This window comes from Phymastichus coffea, unplaced genomic scaffold (genome assembly GCF_024137745.1).
Source record: "Phymastichus coffea isolate CEN01 unplaced genomic scaffold, Cenicafe_Pcof_1.1 PCOF00015, whole genome shotgun sequence".
NCBI lineage: Eukaryota > Metazoa > Arthropoda > Insecta > Hymenoptera > Eulophidae > Phymastichus > Phymastichus coffea.
In genome coordinates this window covers 6,617,430-6,637,607 of record NW_026706826.1, presented here as the reverse complement: position 1 = coordinate 6,637,607, position 20,178 = coordinate 6,617,430, and the positions used below count along the sequence as shown (strand labels likewise).

At 31.2% G+C, this 20,178-nt stretch overlaps 1 protein-coding gene across 2 annotated transcripts; it reads right to left on the bottom strand.

Moving 5' to 3' along the window:
• Positions 1–15,495: 15,495 nt before the first annotated feature.
• On the bottom strand, positions 15,496–18,746 carry LOC131675034 (ethanolamine-phosphate cytidylyltransferase). 2 transcript variants are annotated; one of them, XM_058953858.1, is made up of 4 exons: positions 18,271–18,331; positions 17,904–18,041; positions 16,686–16,865; positions 15,496–16,543 (listed from the first exon to the last, which is right to left on the bottom strand). In XM_058953858.1, exons 2-4 carry the CDS (start codon positions 18,032–18,034, stop codon positions 16,027–16,029), a joined length of 828 nt encoding a protein of 275 aa, XP_058809841.1. In that variant the 5' UTR covers positions 18,035–18,041; positions 18,271–18,331; the 3' UTR covers positions 15,496–16,026. The 2 variants fall into 2 exon arrangements, with proteins under 2 accessions (XP_058809841.1, XP_058809840.1); XM_058953857.1 differs by lacking the exon at positions 18,271–18,331 and adding an exon at positions 18,406–18,746 and having other exon boundaries at positions 15,497–16,543.
• Between the last annotated feature and the right edge of the window lie 1,432 nt (positions 18,747–20,178).

Below are 20,178 nucleotides of genomic sequence, written 5' to 3'. Positions count from 1 at the left end.
AGAAAATTCGAAGGAGATGATCGTCAAAATCTTGACATAATAGATCTTACTAATAAAGACAAAGAAATTACGTGTAAGACAATTCCAACACAGGATGTAAAAATTAATAATATGAATATTGATAATCATTCAGAAGAATAGATGAAAGAAGATATACAAAAAAACAGTACTGAATACGTGGAACACGATGAAAATGATGAAAGAAGAGTTGTAGAAAAGTATCCAAATAAAGTTGTCAAAGATGCAAATTATTACTTTAATTCTCGTTCTTATAATGTTGCTGTGACTAAATATAAAAGCCAGAAATTAGTAATAATGAACATATATGAATTAAGAGCTCAAGAATTTCATACACTAAAAAATAAAATATGGATAAATGGTATGGTTATAGATTCTTATGTAGCTACCTGTATAGATGAATGGAAAGGTGTAACTTACATATCTACAGATAATACATCGATAATATTGGGAGAATACAGCGGAAGGAGGAAATGCACAGATCGAAGAATAAATACAATTACATTTCCTATTGAAAACCTATTACTAATGCCTTATTTACTAAATAGTCATTGGCAATTATTCGTTGCAAACATAAGTGAAGAAAAAGTATGTGTTTTAGATCCTTACGGTAAAGGTGACGATGAAGATCGAGCTACAAAGGCATTTGAAAACTTTATCAAACATACAAACTCATCATTCAGTCAGTTACAAAAGATCCAATGGAAAAAATGGAAGATTGATAATCGTCCATACCAAAATTGTAACGATAGTCACAGTTGTGGATCATACGTAATGTATTATCTTGAGTGTTTAGGTTATGCAAAAGATTTCAACCTCACATTTGATCCTGATAAGTACAGGTTAAAAGTAGCACATAATCTTCTGTTACTATCAGACAATATGGAAAATATATGTATGTGTTGCTTTTCTAATATAAAATCGGAATCAATCCAATGCAAATATTGCAAACGAAAATGTGAAAAAAGATGTTTGCAGTACACAAGTATTGATACGGATGAAGAAGAGAATGTTACAGTTAACAGGCGGTTTAAAAAAAGAAAAATTGAAAATGAACCAGGAGAAAACGAATTATTTATTTGTAAACTTTGTAGGAAATATTTTAAAATCAAATAAAACTTCCAAAGTACTTATATAATCATCAAACTCATGGTCTATTCAGTTTCAGCTACAAAATTAGATTTATATCTGAGAATTAAAAGTTGTAAAAACAGTAAGTCGCTGGACTAAGATTGATATAAATCTAAAAAATTCAGTTAATTCAAATTACTGCTTTTAACATTTATTGAATATTATAATTATTGAAAATATTAATCATGAAAATAAAGAATTGATTGATTATTTATAGATTTATATTATAAAACAATCCTCATTTTGTTCTACAATTAACTAAAATATATTATACTGCATGATCGATGTAAAAGTTAATAAGAACAATGCAGGAAACCTACAGAATAGTGTTACGCAAGTCGATAGACTAAGAACAGTGAAAAAACTGAAGTAAATAAACCGATTATAATGCAGCCATGTTAATATGAACCAAAACATTATTAACATGAAGGTCTCAAGCCCTTATGAATGCAGAGAGGAAATTGGTTTTCTATAATAAAATCATAACTAAGAATTATTAACAATATATTAAATTACAAATGTTATATTACAAATTATAATTAATAATTTTAATAAAAAGTTCGCAATAATTAAATAAATAGTTAAATGTACATATATACATATATATAACCACATATTACACCATCAACTACTATGTATTATATTGTTATGTACACGAATAGAAGCATGATTCGGTGAACATTTAGAATCGAATAGTTATTTCTTGTTTCAAAATAGAAGACAGAAGATAGGCGAAGATCTTCCAACATTAGCTGCTGATATCGAGAAACTGGCATCGTTAGCTTATCCTGAATGTTCATTAGAGATTCGCGACAAAATTGCTTGTGCTCAATTTATTATAGGTATCTATCATACTGGGATTAGGGAAGTTCTTCAATTAGAGCGTATCACTTCTTTGAAAATAGCTTTAGCTCGCGCTCTAGAAGTGAAATCGATCAAAGAAAGAAACAAGATTCCCGTTTTTCGAAATGCGCGAAATTTTCAAAATAACCCAAGTTCTTCAGAAAATAAATTTCAAAATGAACCAAATAGTATAGATAATAGCAAACAGAGTCAACCATTCGATCCTAGAGAATGGTTGAAGAATATTGAATGCTATCATTGTCATAAAAAAGGTCATACACGCTCTCGATGCCCGGAGCAGGGAAACTAGGGTGTGTCGAACTTTCAGAAGCGGGTTTGACATTTAGTGAACAAGCTCCTTCCAATAATGATTTGTCGAATATGCGCGTTCGTAGAGTTCTTGGAAATTTGAAAACTTTTAGGTTTGAGGGTAGTATAGACAGACAGTCATGCGTTTTTAAATTAGATACAGGCTCAGACGTGACGATCGTCAATCTTCGATTTGTTGATCCTCGTTATCATAAAATTTTCTATGCTGCTCCGAATGTGAGGTACCCCACTGGTGAAGAAGTTCCTATCCAATTCAAAACAATTGTCCGCGTTAATTTGGGTCAATATTCAATCTTGATGACAGTTTTTATTGAAGACATTACTGACGACTGTATACTTGGGTGTGATTTTTTGAATAAGACCGGAATTACAGAATCAATAAGTGACATTTTTAAGAGTACTACAGGAATGGTTGTCAGTGATGCTACCGCAGAATGTTGTAGAATTACAGAATATGTTAAGGAAGTACCAGATTTCTTGCTAGACCTCTTCGAAAATAACATTAGTAATTTAGATCCTTCACAAAAGAAGAAATTTGCTCAACTTCTGACTGATTTCCAAGACATTTTTCAAGATGATGATGTTGCGGGAAAATGTAATTTAATGGAACATAAAATTGAGCTAAGCGATCCTCATCCTATTAAACAACCGGTTCGTCCGGTTCCTTTTCATATCCAAACAGATATTAATCAAATGATTACTGATATGCAAAAACAGGGTATTATCGAAGAATCTTCTAGTTCTTGGTGTTCTCCAGTAGTTTAAAAAAAAAAGGATAAAACTTGGAGATTTTGTGTAGATTTTCGGAAGTTAAATGAAAAAACACTTAAAGATTCACATCCAATTCCTAAGATCGACCATATTTTAGATAAATTAGCTGGCAAATCTTGGTTTTCGACTTTAGATCTCAAAAGTGGATATTGGCAGGTGAAAATTCGTCCGGAAGATAGAGAGAAAACAGCCTTCTCAATTGGAAATGGCTTATGGCACTTCATCGTTATGGCTTTTGGTTTATGTAATGCTCCGGCCACTTTTGAAAGGTTAATGGAGAAATTGCTCCGAGATCTTTTAAATGAAATCTGTTTAATTTATCTTGATGATGTTATGGTCATGGCGAAATCATTCGATGAGATGTTAACCAATTTACGCAGAGTTTTTCTCAGGATACGTGACGCTAATTTAAAATTGAATAGAAAAAAATGTGTTTTCTTCCAACACGAGATAGAATACTTAGGACACATTGTTTCAGAAAACGGAAAAAAAACTGATCCCAAAAAGATAGAGGCTATAATTACATGGCCTGTCCCTCGGTGTAAAAAACACGTGAAAAGTTTCACTGGATTATGCTCTTATTATAGACGGTTCATTAAAGGATTTTCTTCTATTGCTAAACCTCTGTATCGCTTAACTGAAAAGGGAACCAAATTCAATTGGACAAGTGATTGCCAAAATTCATTTGTGAAATTGAAGGAAGTTTTAACAACTCCACCTATTTTAGCTTTTCCCCGTACCGATTTACCTTTTATTTTAGATACAGATGCTTCGGATCATGGGATAGGGGCTGTCTTATCACAAGTTCAGGATGGGGTAGAGAGAGTAATAGGTTATTATAGTCGTGTTCTAACAAAAGCCGAGAGAAATTATTGTGTTACTCGTCGTGAATTATTAGCAGTAGTAGATACAACTAAACATTTTCATTACTACTTATGTGGTAGAGCTTTCTTCATTCGTACCGATCATTCGGCGTTAACATGGCTTCTTTCTTTTAAGGATTTGGATGGTCAATTAGCTAGATGGTTAGGAAAATTAGCTCAATATAATTTCAAAATTTTACACCGCAAAGGTAAGTCACATGGTAATGTAGATGGTTGTTCTAGATGACCCTGTAGTAATTCTTCGTGTAGATACTGTTTTAACATAGAATCACAGTATGCACAGGGTGATTGTGTAGGGCGAATTGTCTTCGAAGAAACTCCTCATTTAGTTTAGAAAGATCGTCAATTTCAGGATGATGTCATTCGTACTATTTTAAATAGTAAAAAGAAAGGTAAAAGATTATCATGGCAAGATATTTCTTCTGAAGATGAATACATGAAAATATATACGTCTCAATGGGACTCCTTAGTTATTTTAGATGACATTTTGTATAGAGAAAGGATCTCTTCTAATTTAAAGTCAAAAGTTCTTCAATTAATAGTACCTAGGAATTATATTAACACGGTTTTAGAAGAGGCTCATGATTCCCCTTCCGGTGGTCATTTTGGTGTTAATAAAACATTACAGAAGATACGGAAAAGATTTTATTGGGCTTTTTGTAAGAAAGATGTTGAAAATTGGTGTAGATCTTGCTCGAAGTGTATAGCAAGAAAGGGACCTTCAGATAAAGGTCACAGTAAGATGAAAATCTACAACGTAGGATTACCTTTCGAAAGGGTTCAAATGGATATTTTAGGCCCTTTTCCGATTTCTTCTTTAGGAAATAAATACCTCTTAGTCGTAACAGACTGTTTTACAAAATGGGTAGAAGTTTTTCCACTCTCTAATATGAGAACAAAAACTATCGCCGAGATATTTGTTCGTGAAATTGTATGTAGATACGGAGTTCCTCTTGAAGTTCATACTGACCAGGGTCGTAATTTTGACGCTATACTAATCAAACAACTATCCCAATTGTTAGGTATACAAAAGACTAGAACAACACCATTACACCCACAATCAGATGGCCAAGTAGAAAGACAGAATAAGACAATACTTGACTACTTAGCTAAATACATATCAGATAATCAAAAAGATTGGGATCGTTGGATTGCCTTGTACCTTTTAGCTTACAGATCTTCTGTTCATGCCACAACTGGAGTTTGTCCAGCGGAAATGTACACCGGTTCAGACCTGAGACTTCCCTTAGACTTGATGCGCGGACGTCTTCCTGAAGTAGAGACTCCTCATATACGAGAAAACTATATACACAAATTCAAAAACAACATCGACAAAATACATCATTTTGCAAGAACACATATCAAGATTACATCACAATGATCAAAGAAATATTACGATAGGACAGCTCGACACATAAATTTCACAAACAACCAAAAAGTATGGTTTTTCAACCCTCGACGGCTCAAAGGAAGGACACCAAAACTCCAGAGTAATTGGGAAGGTCCTTTTACAATTATCAAGAAGATCAATGATGTAGTCTTCTGTATCCAGAAGACTCCACGACATAAAAAAAAAGATTGTCCACATTGACCGATTAGCGACATACCACGATAGGTAGATTCTTCTGCTCCGCTCACGGTTTTTGAGTCGTGGTTTTCCCGTGAGCTGTAGAGCGAATGCTGGAGCAGGGATGAAGTTGCGGTACCACGACAAGTTTATTCCCCACTTCTATCCAAGAATTACCTAAACATAGATGTTCACCGATGATACCCTGATGTTACCTGGATTTGATGATTCTATGTTTTAAGAGACGGGTCCTGTGACCAGATACGTCAAGGATTAACCCGCTTAAAAAATAGAAGATTTTTAAGATTTCACGATTTCGAGTTATTGATACACTGATTTCAAGAATGAAGATGGATCATCTTTTCAAGAGACGGGTCCTTTGGCCGGGTGAGTCAAAGATCAACCCGCTTGAAGAGGACGGTTTTTCTTTCACTTGTGAGATTGTCGGGAGGACAATCTAAAAGAGGGGGAATAATGTTATGTATTCTCCTCTGATTCCGAACGAAATACGTTGCTAAGCGATTTTGTTTGTTTGTTTCGTTCGCTTTGTTTTCTGACAGAGCATGTTTTGCATTGAGACGATAAACATATAACTGTGGTTATTTTTTTTAAATAAATACATTCTTGTTCTCTTTATAACAAAGTTATTATTATTATTATCTTGTGTGAGTGCACGTGTGAGTGTAAGAATATATATGTATACACATAATAAATTGAAGCAGAACTAGTGTAAATTAAAAATATTTATCTTCTTGAATGGATTTGAGGACAATTTCATGTTTTTTCCCAGTATCAAACTTTGCTCATTTCTTATTTGCAGGATAGTCAACTATTATATGTAACAAATTTCTATACACCATTTCTTTACATAACATTCAACATTTATAAACAATAAAAGTGAAAAATTAAGTGACTAATAACAAATGGGAGAATTGAAACTCCACATTTCTTTGATCGCGTATATTGCTAAATTATATTGTTAACTTAGGGGTAGTTGCCTATCGTTCCGCTCGCTCAAACTTTGTACACCAGTTCTTTATATGACATTCAACAATAATATACAAAAAAATTTAAATATCGAGTGGCTAATAACAAATGGCAGCCTAAAAACTACGTATTCCCTATATGTGATTAGTTGTTAAATTAACTTAGGGGTAGTTGCGTATCGTTCCGCTCGCTCAAACCTTGTACACCAGTTCTTTACATGACATTCAACAATGTTATGCATAAAAACTAAAAAAAGCAGTAGCTAATAACAAATGGGGGCGTAAATACAGCGAATTTTCTTGATCGCGTATATTGTTAATTAAACTTAAGGGTAGTTGCATATCGTTCTGCGCGCTCAAACTTCGTACACCAGTTCTTTACATGACATTCAATAATGTTATGCAAAAAAATTCAAATATCGAGTGGCTAATAACAAATGGCAGCCTAAAAACTGCGTATTCCCTATATGTGATTACTTGTTAAATTAACTTAGGGGTAGTTGCGTATCGTTCCGCTCGCTCAATCTTCGTACACCAATTCCTTACATGACAATAAATAATTATATGCGAAAATATAAAACAATTTAGTGGCTAATAACAAATTAGAGCTAAAAGATATCAATTTTGCTTACTCACCTGTTTAAATGAAATTAGGAGTGGTTCAGCGTAGTTCCAAGCGCTCAAAATTTTCACTCATGATTTTACATAAGAATAAATAATTATTGTTAAAAATAATTAATTATTTTGTTCTAAAAAACATATAGCAATATTCGACCTTGTCTTAATTTTTAAGGGTAGTTTTTAGAGGGTGGTAGGTGATTCCAATAGTTTTGTTTTGGCCTTTTTATCATTATTGTATTGAATTTCAGCGATTAATTTTGATAAGAAGGCATTTTTCTAAATTTCGTTTTTTTCGTTCAAGTTGAACGTTCCAAACTTCAACTCATGTTAAAAGTTCATAAATCATTTTTATTTACCTCTGTTATTATTATTGAATTATCGCACTCTTAATGTAAAAATGTCATATTTTTGTAAAATTAAATACAAGTCAAAGCATAATTTGTACTCAACATAAATAACTTTGAAATACTTTTGACTTTAAAAATCATAAGTCATAAAAGAGACAGCTTCTATGAGTTTTAACGAGAAAGACTGGTAAAAGACGAAATGAAAAATCTTAAGACGAGGTGAAAGGTCTCTTATAGTGGCTACGGTATTGCTACGAACGTACGAGTGTTGGGCCCGCTCGCATGGTCCAGTAAAAATAGGCCTGAAATGTTTTTGTCACGGAAGTGGATGCATTTTTGATATATGGTAAAATGAGGTCGAAAAAGACGATTCTGAAATTTGCAGAGTTCTAGGTCCAGGGGTTCTATGAGAAAATCACATTTGAAACTTGTTTTCGCCTGTTTCTCGCGAACGGCTGAACGTACGACAAAATAACATGCACCAATCGAAAGAGCGTGAAATTTTACATCAGAAACAATGTTTAACCCGACATCGATGAGTGTAAAATGTTGAGATAAAAAATAAATAAGAAACTTTACGTGAATAAGGTAGAAGGGGAAGGCTGGGGAAGGCGCGGTATAGTTTCGCTCTCCTCCGCCGCCCCTCCAAGCGTGCCCAGACAGTCGACGACACTCGGCAATCGTCGGCCTATAGCAGCCGAAGAGGGGAAACGTGCATGTACGCGCGCTTGAATTCATTTTCGATATTTGGTGGCCGGCGATGGAGCGGTGATCGGAAACAAGTCTTATTATGATCTTTTAGGATTCTCTCTTTGCAACTAATCTGAAAAATACTCTCATCACAAGTACTTAAACGAATTAGTTTAACGTAAGCCCCCACCTCTTCTTAATGAACATATGTAACATCCATATCATTCAAATGACATGTGACGATAGTCGAGGTAGTTAAAGCATAACATCGCTTTTTATTTTCGTGGTAGCGGGTTCGAATCCCATTGAACATACTTTTTTAAGCATTTTTTTTCTTTATATCCCTTTGACGGTATACTTATATTTTATATGTTTTAATTTTTGAAAAAAAATTACTTAAAAAGTTGTATTTCCATATTTAGCTGACTTGTACCTGAAAATTACTATAAAATTACATTTGCAATGTTTACTTAATTATCGTATATTGCTATTTTTGGATAAAAGACAAATTTCATTATATTTTCGGCTTAAATACTTGGTAAGTGTATAATAATCAAATTTATGATACAACATGCGATGAATATCTATTTCTTCGCAAGAGAGTGATTGATTATAATAAGCTAAGTTGCACACAATTGGACAGAGGCTTTTCATGTCGCTCATAAGATTTTTAGTTCTTTCAATGTCGTAAATATTGTGAGATGATATTCTAATTATATTGAAAGACGTGAGAATTATATTAAATAATTTAGAGCGCCAGAAAATGTTGATTTATGAAAATGCATACTTCCCGTGTAATTACATAAAAAATGTATTTCTGTGTTGTGTTATTATTTTATTTAAACCTAATTAATACCGAGATTCCAAATAATGGTGATTCAACTTCATAAAAGACAAAATAATTTTCAAATGAAAATTTGTAACCGATGAAGGTTACTTCTTTTTCCATCGGTTCCATCCACTTTAAAATAATGTAAACGTATTCGATAATGAAGAAAATATTGCGCAAAAAGAAAATTTTAACGAGTCACAGAAATTGATGAATGAAAAATTATACTCCACATTCTAATTTATTTTAATTATTATATTAAATTATATATTTATGTAATATTCAAAAAATATTTTTCATTATTATAATATTTTAACATATTCAACAATTTTATAATAAGTTCTTGTTTTTGATCAAATTTGTTAATATAATTAAAATGTATGAAACACAAATCAAAAATAAAATTCTGTGGATACGTCCAGTAAAGCCATTAACGCCCACAGAACGGTCCTTCATTCATTTTTTAAAATTCACTTTTCGTTTCAAAATATAGAATTTTTTTTATTAATTTTCGAGTTTTTTTGCGAAATTCCTAACCAAAGCCATTAAAAAGTGCATTCTTAAAAACTTAGGAATCTCGGGTTCCTGATTTTTTTTGTTTCAATTCATTACATAACAGTAACTCAAAGTTAGCATTCGAAAAACAGTTCTGTGGGCGTCAATGTTTTAAACAATCTTTCATTAACAAAATTATTTATTTATGAATTATTCTCAAATTAAAAAGGATTAATATCGATGCACATTTTGTTCTTTAAAAGTTGATCAAACTGATAAAAAAGCTTCAAATACAATCAGTCGCGATGTCGCCGTCAACCGGTGCGGAAGTGCAACCGCCTGACGCATCATCGCTACATAAGCATTTCAAGTGTCATCCAAATACAAAAGTAAGAGCAGTTGTGTGTTTAGTATGTGGAAATTTCTATCATACGAGTGAAATAGTAGCAAAAATCAATGCAGGAAATGCAATCAAACTAATAAACAGCTCATTCATAATATGCCAGGAGCATCCAAATTTTGCACAAACATCAAACTTGCCATATGGGGACTTAAGTGAACAAGCTAGTGCTTTTATAACACAATTCAAACTTGTAAGCAGAGGGGAAATAAAACAAGAAATACTAAATGAGCTCGTACATGAGAATCAAATAATGAATGAAAACGATGAACATATGGATTTAACACAAGTAAGTGAATTAGATGAAATACAACAACTAAAAGCTGAAAATAACTTATTGAAAGAACTCTACAAAGAAACAAAGGAAAAAATGAATTACTAAATGAATTACTCATCAAAGAAAAGCAAAATAGGAATGAGTTATTAGCAAAAGAAAAGAAAAATAAACCAAATAACATATTTAAAAATTCATATGCAGAAACATTGAGTTTACCAAAGCCTAAGCCAAAAAAGGTACCAAGACTTATTATCAAACGAACTAATAAAAATGATACCACTAATTTAGAAAATACCGTAGCTCATTATCTTATCAAAGATAAAACAATACAAACAAAAAAAATTAAAACAGTAAATAACGATACTGTCATAATTAACTGCATGAATGAAGAGAGTATTAACACTATAGAAAAAACATTACACAAAAAAATACACCCTTTTGCTAAAATTGAAAAAGAGCAAATTAGGAAATCAACAGTTAAAGTTACTGGCATCAGCAAATCTTTCACACAAAATATGCGAGACATTGAGTCAGATATAAACCAAAGAAATTTCCACAATTATGATGACAAAGGTAAAGTAATACACACATACACAAATGAGAAATTGCAAACTATGACAGTTATAATGGAGGTATCAGCTAATTTATACAAACACATTAGAGAGAATAAAAGCAGACTTTTTGTTGGTTGCCAAAACTGCAAAGTCTATGACATTATAAATACAAGCCCTTGTTATAACTGTGCTAGGTTTGGACATAGTGGGAGCAGATGTAAAAATGAAGCCACGTGTTACAAATGCGGCGGTAATCACACTGGTAGTCAATGCAACAATAAAACACAAACATGTCCTAATTGCACATACCACAATACTAAATACAAAACTAAATTTGATACTAAACACAGTGCAATTGACAGCCAATCTTGTGAATTTTAAAAGCAAAAATAAACAAATACATTGAAATGACAGACTACCCGATAATGCCAACGCACCAACGCTACTTCGGAAAAATAGAACACCCGACTACAGAAAAACCAACAATTAACGCGCGTCCTGCTCTATCAAGCGGCGCATCATTAGCGTCATTAGCCTCCATATCCTCGCTCAACTTACATGGTAACAATAATACGAAATACAAATAAAAATGCATCCCATCGATGAAAATAATAGCAACGAAATTATTATTAATAACACTGATGAATTAAATGAGCACATAATAACAGAAAAGGAAATTATTATCTGTGTTAATATCAGAAGTTTGAATGCCAATTACACCAAACTTCTAACATTTATAAACAACCTACAAAAAAAACCAAGTGTTATAATATGTACTGAAACATGGAATTTACAACATTTCCTAGTCTTCAATATTGAAGGATACAGTATGTACTTTAACAACAGTAGTATTAATAAGGCTGATGGCGTGGTGACCTATATCAGAGACGACATAATTGAATCAACAGAAATAATTCAAATACAAAATTTAAAAATTTTACAAACTACAATACAGTTAGAAAATGAAAAAACTATACTGTTAGCAGCTATATACGGATCACATGACCTACACAAACCACAATTCATACAATCGATCAAAACATACATAACTCAACACATAAAGAAAAAAAATTCAATACTAATAGGCGATTTCAACTGCGACATTTTAAGCCAAGATCCTTGGGATCAAGAATTCTTGCAAATGTTAATGGAAAAAGGACACCATCCAGGATTTAATACGATTACCAGACCTTCGCTGGACAACAACAACAGTGGAACATGCATAGATAATTTTTTTATAAAAACACCCCGTTCAATAACCATTATCCACTAATAATGGCGTTGCAAAACCAAACAAAAAGCATAAATCACTCACATAATAAAAAACAAATTAATTACCGAAAACTTCAACATATAGCTCAAACTATAAACTGGAATGAAAATAGTGAAAATAATGATACAAATCAATCTATCAATAACTTAATCATGAAAATACAATATTGCCTTAAACAGGCAGAAAAGAAAAATGTCATAAACAAAACTATTAATAGCTTGAAGCCAAGAAAAAAATGGATCACCAAAGGCATAATAAACTCATGTAAAACTAAAGGAAACCTATATATTGAATGGAAAAATAATCCTCACGATACAACAAAAAAAAATAACTATAAAAATTTTATCAAAATTTTAGATAAGATAATTACAATAGCAAAAGAAAATTACGATAAAAAAATCATAGAAATGGTGCAACATGATCCTAAAAAATTATGGTCAGTTGTCAACAACAAACTAGGGAGAAATACTCAGAATAACAAAACTATTGATTACATCACGGACAAAAATAATAGAATCACCAATCTAGAAGAAATTGCAAACAAAATGAACACATTTTTTTGTGAAATCGGAACGGAACTTAGCAATAATATAATACAACCGCAAAATGCAACGCTCAACCTCCCAAAAATAAACCCGAAAACAATATTTTTAAATTTTACAAATGAACAAGAAGTAAAGAAAATAATTGGCAGACTAAAAAACAAAAAAGGAGGAGTTGATGGAATTAATTCATTATTATTAAAATCATTAATCCACTACGTATCTGAACCACTTGCACTTGCTATAAATAAGTGCATTATTAATGAAACTTGGCCTGATGCTTTAAAAGAAGCGGATATTATACCAATCCACAAATTAAAAGAAAAACATTTAGCAAATAACTACAGACCTATTTCTCTAATCTCCAACATAGCTAAAATCTTTGAAAAAATAATACATAGAAGAATTCAATCTTTCATTGACAACTGTAATTTGCTTTCCACAAATCAATTTGGCTTTCGAAAAAACAGAAGCACAAAACATGCACTAAATTATATTTCAAACAACATTTATGAACAATTAGATGCAAGTAAACCTATAGCAATAACTTTTCTGGATCATGCCAAAGCCTTCGACACAGTTGACCACAAGATACTGTTACAAAAATTATACAACTATGGTATTAGGGGTAGTGCCTATAACCTTATCAAAAGCTATCTAACAAATAGAAAACAACGTGTGAAGGTAAATAATGCAAGTAGCGATAAACAAATAGTAAAAATGGGCGTTCCACAAGGAACTATACTGGGTCCGCTACTTTTCCTACTATACATAAATGATCTACTAACGATACTACCAGAAAAATCCATACTATCTTTTGCTGACGATACAGCAATCATAGCAAAAGGTAAGAATTGGAAAGAAGCTGAAACTAATATGAACAGTTATCTAAAAATAGTGGGAATTTGGAAATTACCATGACAGTACGCCAAAAAACCTGAAAATTGAAATCTTAGGACATCCAATACACCGAGTTGAAAACACAAAATATCTTGGAGTTACTTTTGACAGTAATATGAAATGGGATTTACATCTACAAATCCTATACCAAAAAACAAAATATCTAACATTTGTTCTATATAAGCTATCAAAAATAATGAATACTAGTACATTAAAAATGATCTACTACGCACTCTTTCACAGCATAATGACCTATGGAATTATAGCATGGGGAGGAGCGTACACAGGTCGAATTAAAGTAATACAAAACTTACAAAACAAATTACTAAAAATAATCTATAAAAACCAATTTGTGACACATGAATACCCACTTAACTTAGATCAATGCTTTTCGTTGGAATCTCTACTATTCCACTATGATACTTTTAAGGACAAATATATTGGAAAAGAAAGAAAAACAAGATTCGCCTCAATCCAACACCCAAAAAGAACACTAACTATCAGCATAAAAAACAGTTATGTAAGAGCAATTATGTTATACAATAAACTACCTAATGACTTAAAAACAATTAGCAACACGACAACAAGGAAAAACAAACTTAAAAAATGGATCAAAGGAAACCCAATATGGCAAATAGATTAAACTGCAAAAATATAAAACAATTAATTGATCTCTATGGTACTCTGTATCCGACATCGGAAGTCCATGAGGATGCAGTAAACCATAACAAATTAATACTAGATATTAGAACATTTATTTGTGCAAATAACAATTGCAATTTATCTCATATAAGATCACACAAAAGAATCACTCAGTATAACTATGAAAAAATGCTGAAAGGATCAACACAAGACATCAACAGGATCACAAAGCTAGCTAACAGCCTCTTGAATAATATGAAAACAAAGACAGCTACACAAATTAAAAGAATAAAATTTACCAAGTCCACACTCGAAGAACATAACATAAACAGTAATAACAAAATGTCCATAGAAACAGTTTTCGATGCCATTGATGAGATGGCAAATGAAAATAACTATAGAGCACTGTCAAGAAAACCGATGCCAGCCCCTGGAAAACTGATAGAACAATCAAATTGTATCAGAATGACCTATGGAGACATAAACTATCTAGGCAACAATAAAGCCCTGTTAAATTTTGACAGAGGTATTCAAGGAGCACAAATTTTCAAGAACTCAGCATCACCTCTAGAATATCAACCACAACACCTAGACATTGTAGTTGTCCAACCGCTCCATCGCCGGCCACCAAATATCGAAAATGAATTCAAGCGCGCGTACATGCACGTTTCCCCTCTTCGGCTGCTATAGGCCGACGATTGCCGAGTGTCGTCGACTGTCTGGGCACGCTTGGAGGGGCGGCGGAGGAGAGCGAAACTATACCGCGCCTTCCCCAGCCTTCCCCTTCTACCTTATTCACGTAAAGTTTCTTATTTATTTTTTATCTCAACATTTTACACTCATCGATGTCGGGTTAAACATTGTTTCTGATGTAAAATTTCACGCTCTTTCGATTGGTGCATGTTATTTTGTCGTACGTTCAGCCGTTCGCGAGAAACAGGCGAAAACAAGTTTCAAATGTGATTTTCTCATAGAACCCCTGGACCTAGAACTCTGCAAATTTCAGAATCGTCTTTTTCGACCTCATTTTACCATATATCAAAAATGCATCCACTTCCGTGACAAAAACATTTCAGGCCTATTTTTATTTGACTAGCAGTGTCACATATTCCTTTATATATTTTATAACAGTATTTTATAAAAAAAGATCCTCAGGAATACATATAAGCGAGAATGTTTTTAAAAAAATTAATTTAGTGATATTCAAATTTGTTTACAAAAAAAGTTAATACTTTTTGTAACATAAAAAATTATCGTTTATCGTTGTAAATATTTTCAAAGCTTAAAGCTTTACATGTAATTAAATATCTACTTTTATTTTTATTAGCTTTTAAAATATATCCTTTTGAAAAATTTTTATCATTAAAAAAACTCTTAATGTAAATGCTTCACTATAACAATTCAGGAACATGACAACGTGTGTGTGCGTGTGTATAAAACAATTGTTCAATTTGAAAAAAATTCGTTACCCAGTGTTCTTAAGCTGACTGAAATAGCTAAGAATTACACAACTGTTCATTAATCGATCAATTGAACAACTTTTCTAAAACTTCTCATTAAAATTTGTCATCATTAAAACCGTACTAGCAGAAAGAGATTTTATGAAAAAAAGGTCAATATATGAAATTTATAATATTAAGTGGTTATGTTATCCGATTTTAAAATCATTCTACGAAATACCACGAAATATCACGAGATACAACAATCGCCAACTCAATAATTTCCCTTTAATGTCGTTTTATATTTATTATGCGATTTGCATAGATCAAGATTGTGTCTGCTCTTACATATTATTCTTAATTTAGTTGCTCAGAAAACTGTTCGTCATTCAATTGATTTTATTTTACGAATTCATTTTATTGAAAAATAAAAAAAAAAACAGTTTTTTAACTTTTCAAGATAAATGCATTTTTTTCTGTATCAGTTTTATAGTTGTTTTGTAAATAGAATAAAAATCATTGAAAATAAATATAAGTAAGATAGAAAAATGTTGTTACTATTAAAAAATATGATTACTTTGCAAGCCAAAACACTAAGAACTCTCTCATGAAGATTCATTATGGGATAATTTCCACATTTGTATCGATTCACTGCAGGATCAGTGTGTAATCCTACAATCAAATAATCGCCTTCTTTTTTTGCAACTTCCAAGAAATCTAAATGTCCAACATGAAATAGATCAAAAGCCCCAGCAACATAAACTACATTGTCATGAGTTTGAGGACTTTTTCCATCACTAAATTGTATAATTTTTTGAGTAGTAGGTAAAAATTGGGAGCAACCTGTCCATGGACTACGAGCTTGTTTGTCTTGACCCATTATTTTGCTTGGCTCTTTTTCTACTGTGTACTCACTCTCACCTTGGCGAAAGTGCTGTCTAGTCATCAACAACATGCGTCCAACAAGGTCAGTGGTGGATACTCCTGCTGTTCTTTGGACTTCCCTGCAATTGAATATACACTTCAAATTTATAATATATATAGTATTTACACTCATGCTAGATACTTTATTCATGTTAAAATTTGTACAGTAATTTTGTTATTTAAGACCACATAACAAAATACCAAGAATCTAATTACTTTTACCTGTATCTTCCAGCAGCTTTAACAAAATGATAAGTATCAACACCATCTGCAGTCCTTGTGATGTCATCACCGTGGACACAGAAATCACAATTATATTTATCCAATGTCTCCAATGTTGTCACATAAGGAGCACCTTCAACAACTTCATCGACCCATTTTATGCCACGTACCATTTTGTATCTTGAATATAAATAAAAATAATGTTAAATCATGACAGATCTAGAAATACAAATTTTAAAATGAATTTTACAATAGTATACACTTTAATAACTATGATTATTTAGTAAATTAAATTGAGTTTAATACAATAATTATAAATTATTTATTCTTCATTACTGTATCATATTAATTTTCCTTTTCTATCCATTTGAATCAATCAATTTTATTGAGTTCTTTAAAATTAACTTTTTTTATATAATTTTTATACATAAAAATGTTTTAAATAGTGATATTGTGAAGTTACTGATCAGTCATCTAAATATACCATGAACATGATACATTTTAATACATTTTCCAATTTAATATTATATATTAATCAGTGAATATTATTATTCAAAATTTATTATATAAATTTTTAAACTTTAAAAAAGCAAAGTGGTAAATAATGGTTTCATCTAATAGGTAGTTACACATAAATCAACAGATGATTCACCAGATTGATGTTTAACTCTGACAACTAATAAATAAATAAATCAAACTTATCTTTGTATTCTAGTAATATTAAACATAAATAATCAATAATTTCATAAGATGAGATTAAATTTATAAAATGATAAACAAATTGATTTATCATGTTTTTGCACTTTAAATGCATAAAATATATTATTAATTTATCTTAAAATATGGCCATAAATCTAAAATTATTTCTATAAAAATGATGTTTTCATGTTCTTTATATAATTTACTCAAAGTTTCAACTAGGATCTAAAAATTTTCTTTTTCTTTGCAAATAGTTGCCAATATATATATCATAAAAAAACAGAATAAAAATAGTTGATTAAATAAAAAAATTGTTTCAAAACATTTCAAACACATAGAAAAATTAAATATTTAAAAAATTATATTTATAACTTGAGCACAGTTATCGTCTTCAAGATTATATACAAAATGTGATTATATATAAATATTTGAAAATTGTGCATAATAAATTCAATTGATATTCATCATTAAAACATAATTTATATAAAATGTATGAAATATTAAACTATAAAGTGAAACCTTTCTTCTTGTGAAAAAACAGGTGGTCCTTTATGTTTTGCAATTTCTTCATCAGTGTGAACTCCGACAACTAAATAGTCACCTAAAGCTTTTGCTTGTCGAAGAGAATTTGCATGTCCAAAGTGAACCATATCATAACTGTAATGAATATTCATTTAATAATATTAATAATAACAATAATTTTAGCATTGCATAATAATAAGAATATTTAAAGCTAAAATTCAATTTAACATTAACATTAATTATTAAAATCACAATTGAAAATATTGTTTGGAATAGTATCATTTTAACTTAGAGCTCTGACAATCATTTTATTTAAAACTAGAATAAAAAAATTATTTCATCTAGAATTTAGGAAATAACGAACTCCAATTGATAATATAAAAGAAAATTTTCTTCCGATCGTCTCCAGTTATTGTCATTTCATTTCACTTATGTGTTTCCTAACCAGTCACAAACGATACTTTGAAATTTTTTATTTTATTTATCTAAAAGAACTCACCACCCATCGCACCAAACACGGATTTCCTTACGTTTTTCTGTCATGGTGAAATGAAATATTGTAAAGTAATATTTATTATATTTTTCTAATAATTATTCATTAATTTCAATAATTAAATTTCATGAATTGTAGTTAGTCCATATTTAGTTGGAGCGTATTAATTATTATTTATAAAACAAAAATCCATGAATATAAAATAAAGATAATCCATGAACTGTTAGATTAGATAGTTTGTAAAAAAGGAATAACTCTTTTCAAAATCATTTGTTAGTTCGACCTCCAGAAACCCTTTCAAACAAAATAAAATAAGTCTTGACTCTTGACTTGTCGGTCCTAGCACTCAGTCACTCACATTAGAGTTACAATACAATTATAAAAATATGTTTATAAAAAAGATCATTCATAACTATAAAAGCAAATTGTTAGTTCGAGATACAAGCTGATAGTACCCATGTTAAAATTGAGGATAAATCAATTATTTAATTTGATTTTTAATTAAAAATAAAAACTATTTAGATCTATGGGTGCTGACTCACGACCATTCACAAAAGTAGCTCACCTCACCCTGTCCGACCTACATAATTAATGTGAAATATAATAAAAATATACAGATCGATAGATATTTAATTGCTTGATTCGGTTTTGTCTTTCAAATTCTTTATCTATCTATAGTTTCTTTGTAATAAATTAATAACAATAAGCTTACCAGTAGCGACTTTAGACTTCAATATCATTTTTATTATACAATATTTTTATCTTTTTGAAGTTCTAAAAAATTACACTTGAATCGATTTAGGATGCACAGCTTATTATTATATAATATTAAAAAATATATATTTTTTAATATATAATATAATATATATAATATTATATATATATATATATACGTAGTACAGGAATCGCGTAGATGATAGTCTATGTATATAAAAAAATATTTTTTAATATTATATAATAATAAGCTGTGCATCCTAATCGACTCAAGTGTAATTTTTTAAAACTTCAAAAAGATAAAAATATTGTATAATAAAAATGATATATATTGTAACGGGGGTCTGTAAAATGAGAAATTTCTTTAAGAGCAAACTCCCACGATGCAGAGCAAACCCGTTGCAGAGTTAACTCCGTTAACATGTATGTTAATACGTGTATTCGCCTTAACGTCAGCTGCCTTGACTTAGTTGCCTTCGATCAAGCAGAGTTGAACTCACCTTAAGTCACGTGCCTTGTGATACTCGATGAGTTTTAAGTGTAATCGACTTTACTCCTAATCCACTTAATCCCCTAGCTATAATAGGATTAAAACCTAAGCTTTTTCCAATTGTTGAAACTACTAGGAAAAATTATATGACGAAATCGGCGAATAAGTTTAATAGATTTTATTAATAAAAATCTCTACAGTCTTTGTCGGGCCGAAAGACTGACGCACGCGAATAGGATTTACAATTAAATAACTTTCGGTGAGAAAGAGAGAGAGAGAGAGGATACGAAAATTGGCGCGATCTAACGCTCGGCGCGAATACAAAAAATATCAACGCTAACACGGTTGAACAAAATACTAAATATATTTTGTCACGCAGTAATTAAGGGAGGTGCACCTACCCTGCGGTGCAATTACGGTGATCAGCCGTAATTGTTGAAGCAAATTAAAGGTGCTCCTCAGATCCGAATCAGCTGTGCTGCCTCGATTGCAAATCTGCTATATAATTGCTGTCGCTTTTGCTGCTGATTCCGTGATGCTGCTACTGTTGCTGCTTCCTCGCTCACCCTTGCACA

What these genes read in the sequence shown, in the direction of transcription:
- LOC131675034 (XM_058953857.1), bottom strand. Translation starts at nt 18,449, where the DNA reads ATGACAGAAAAACGTAAGGAAATCCGTGTTTGGTGCGATGGGTG. An exon ending in CGTGTTTGGTGCGATGGGTG is followed by an intron (nt 18,042 to 18,405) that starts GTGAGTTCTTTT and finishes TATTCATTACAG; the next exon opens with TTATGATATGGTTCACTTTG. An exon ending in AAAGCTGCTGGAAGATACAG is followed by an intron (nt 16,544 to 16,685) that starts GTAAAAGTAATT and finishes ATTCAATTGCAG; the next exon opens with GGAAGTCCAAAGAACAGCAG.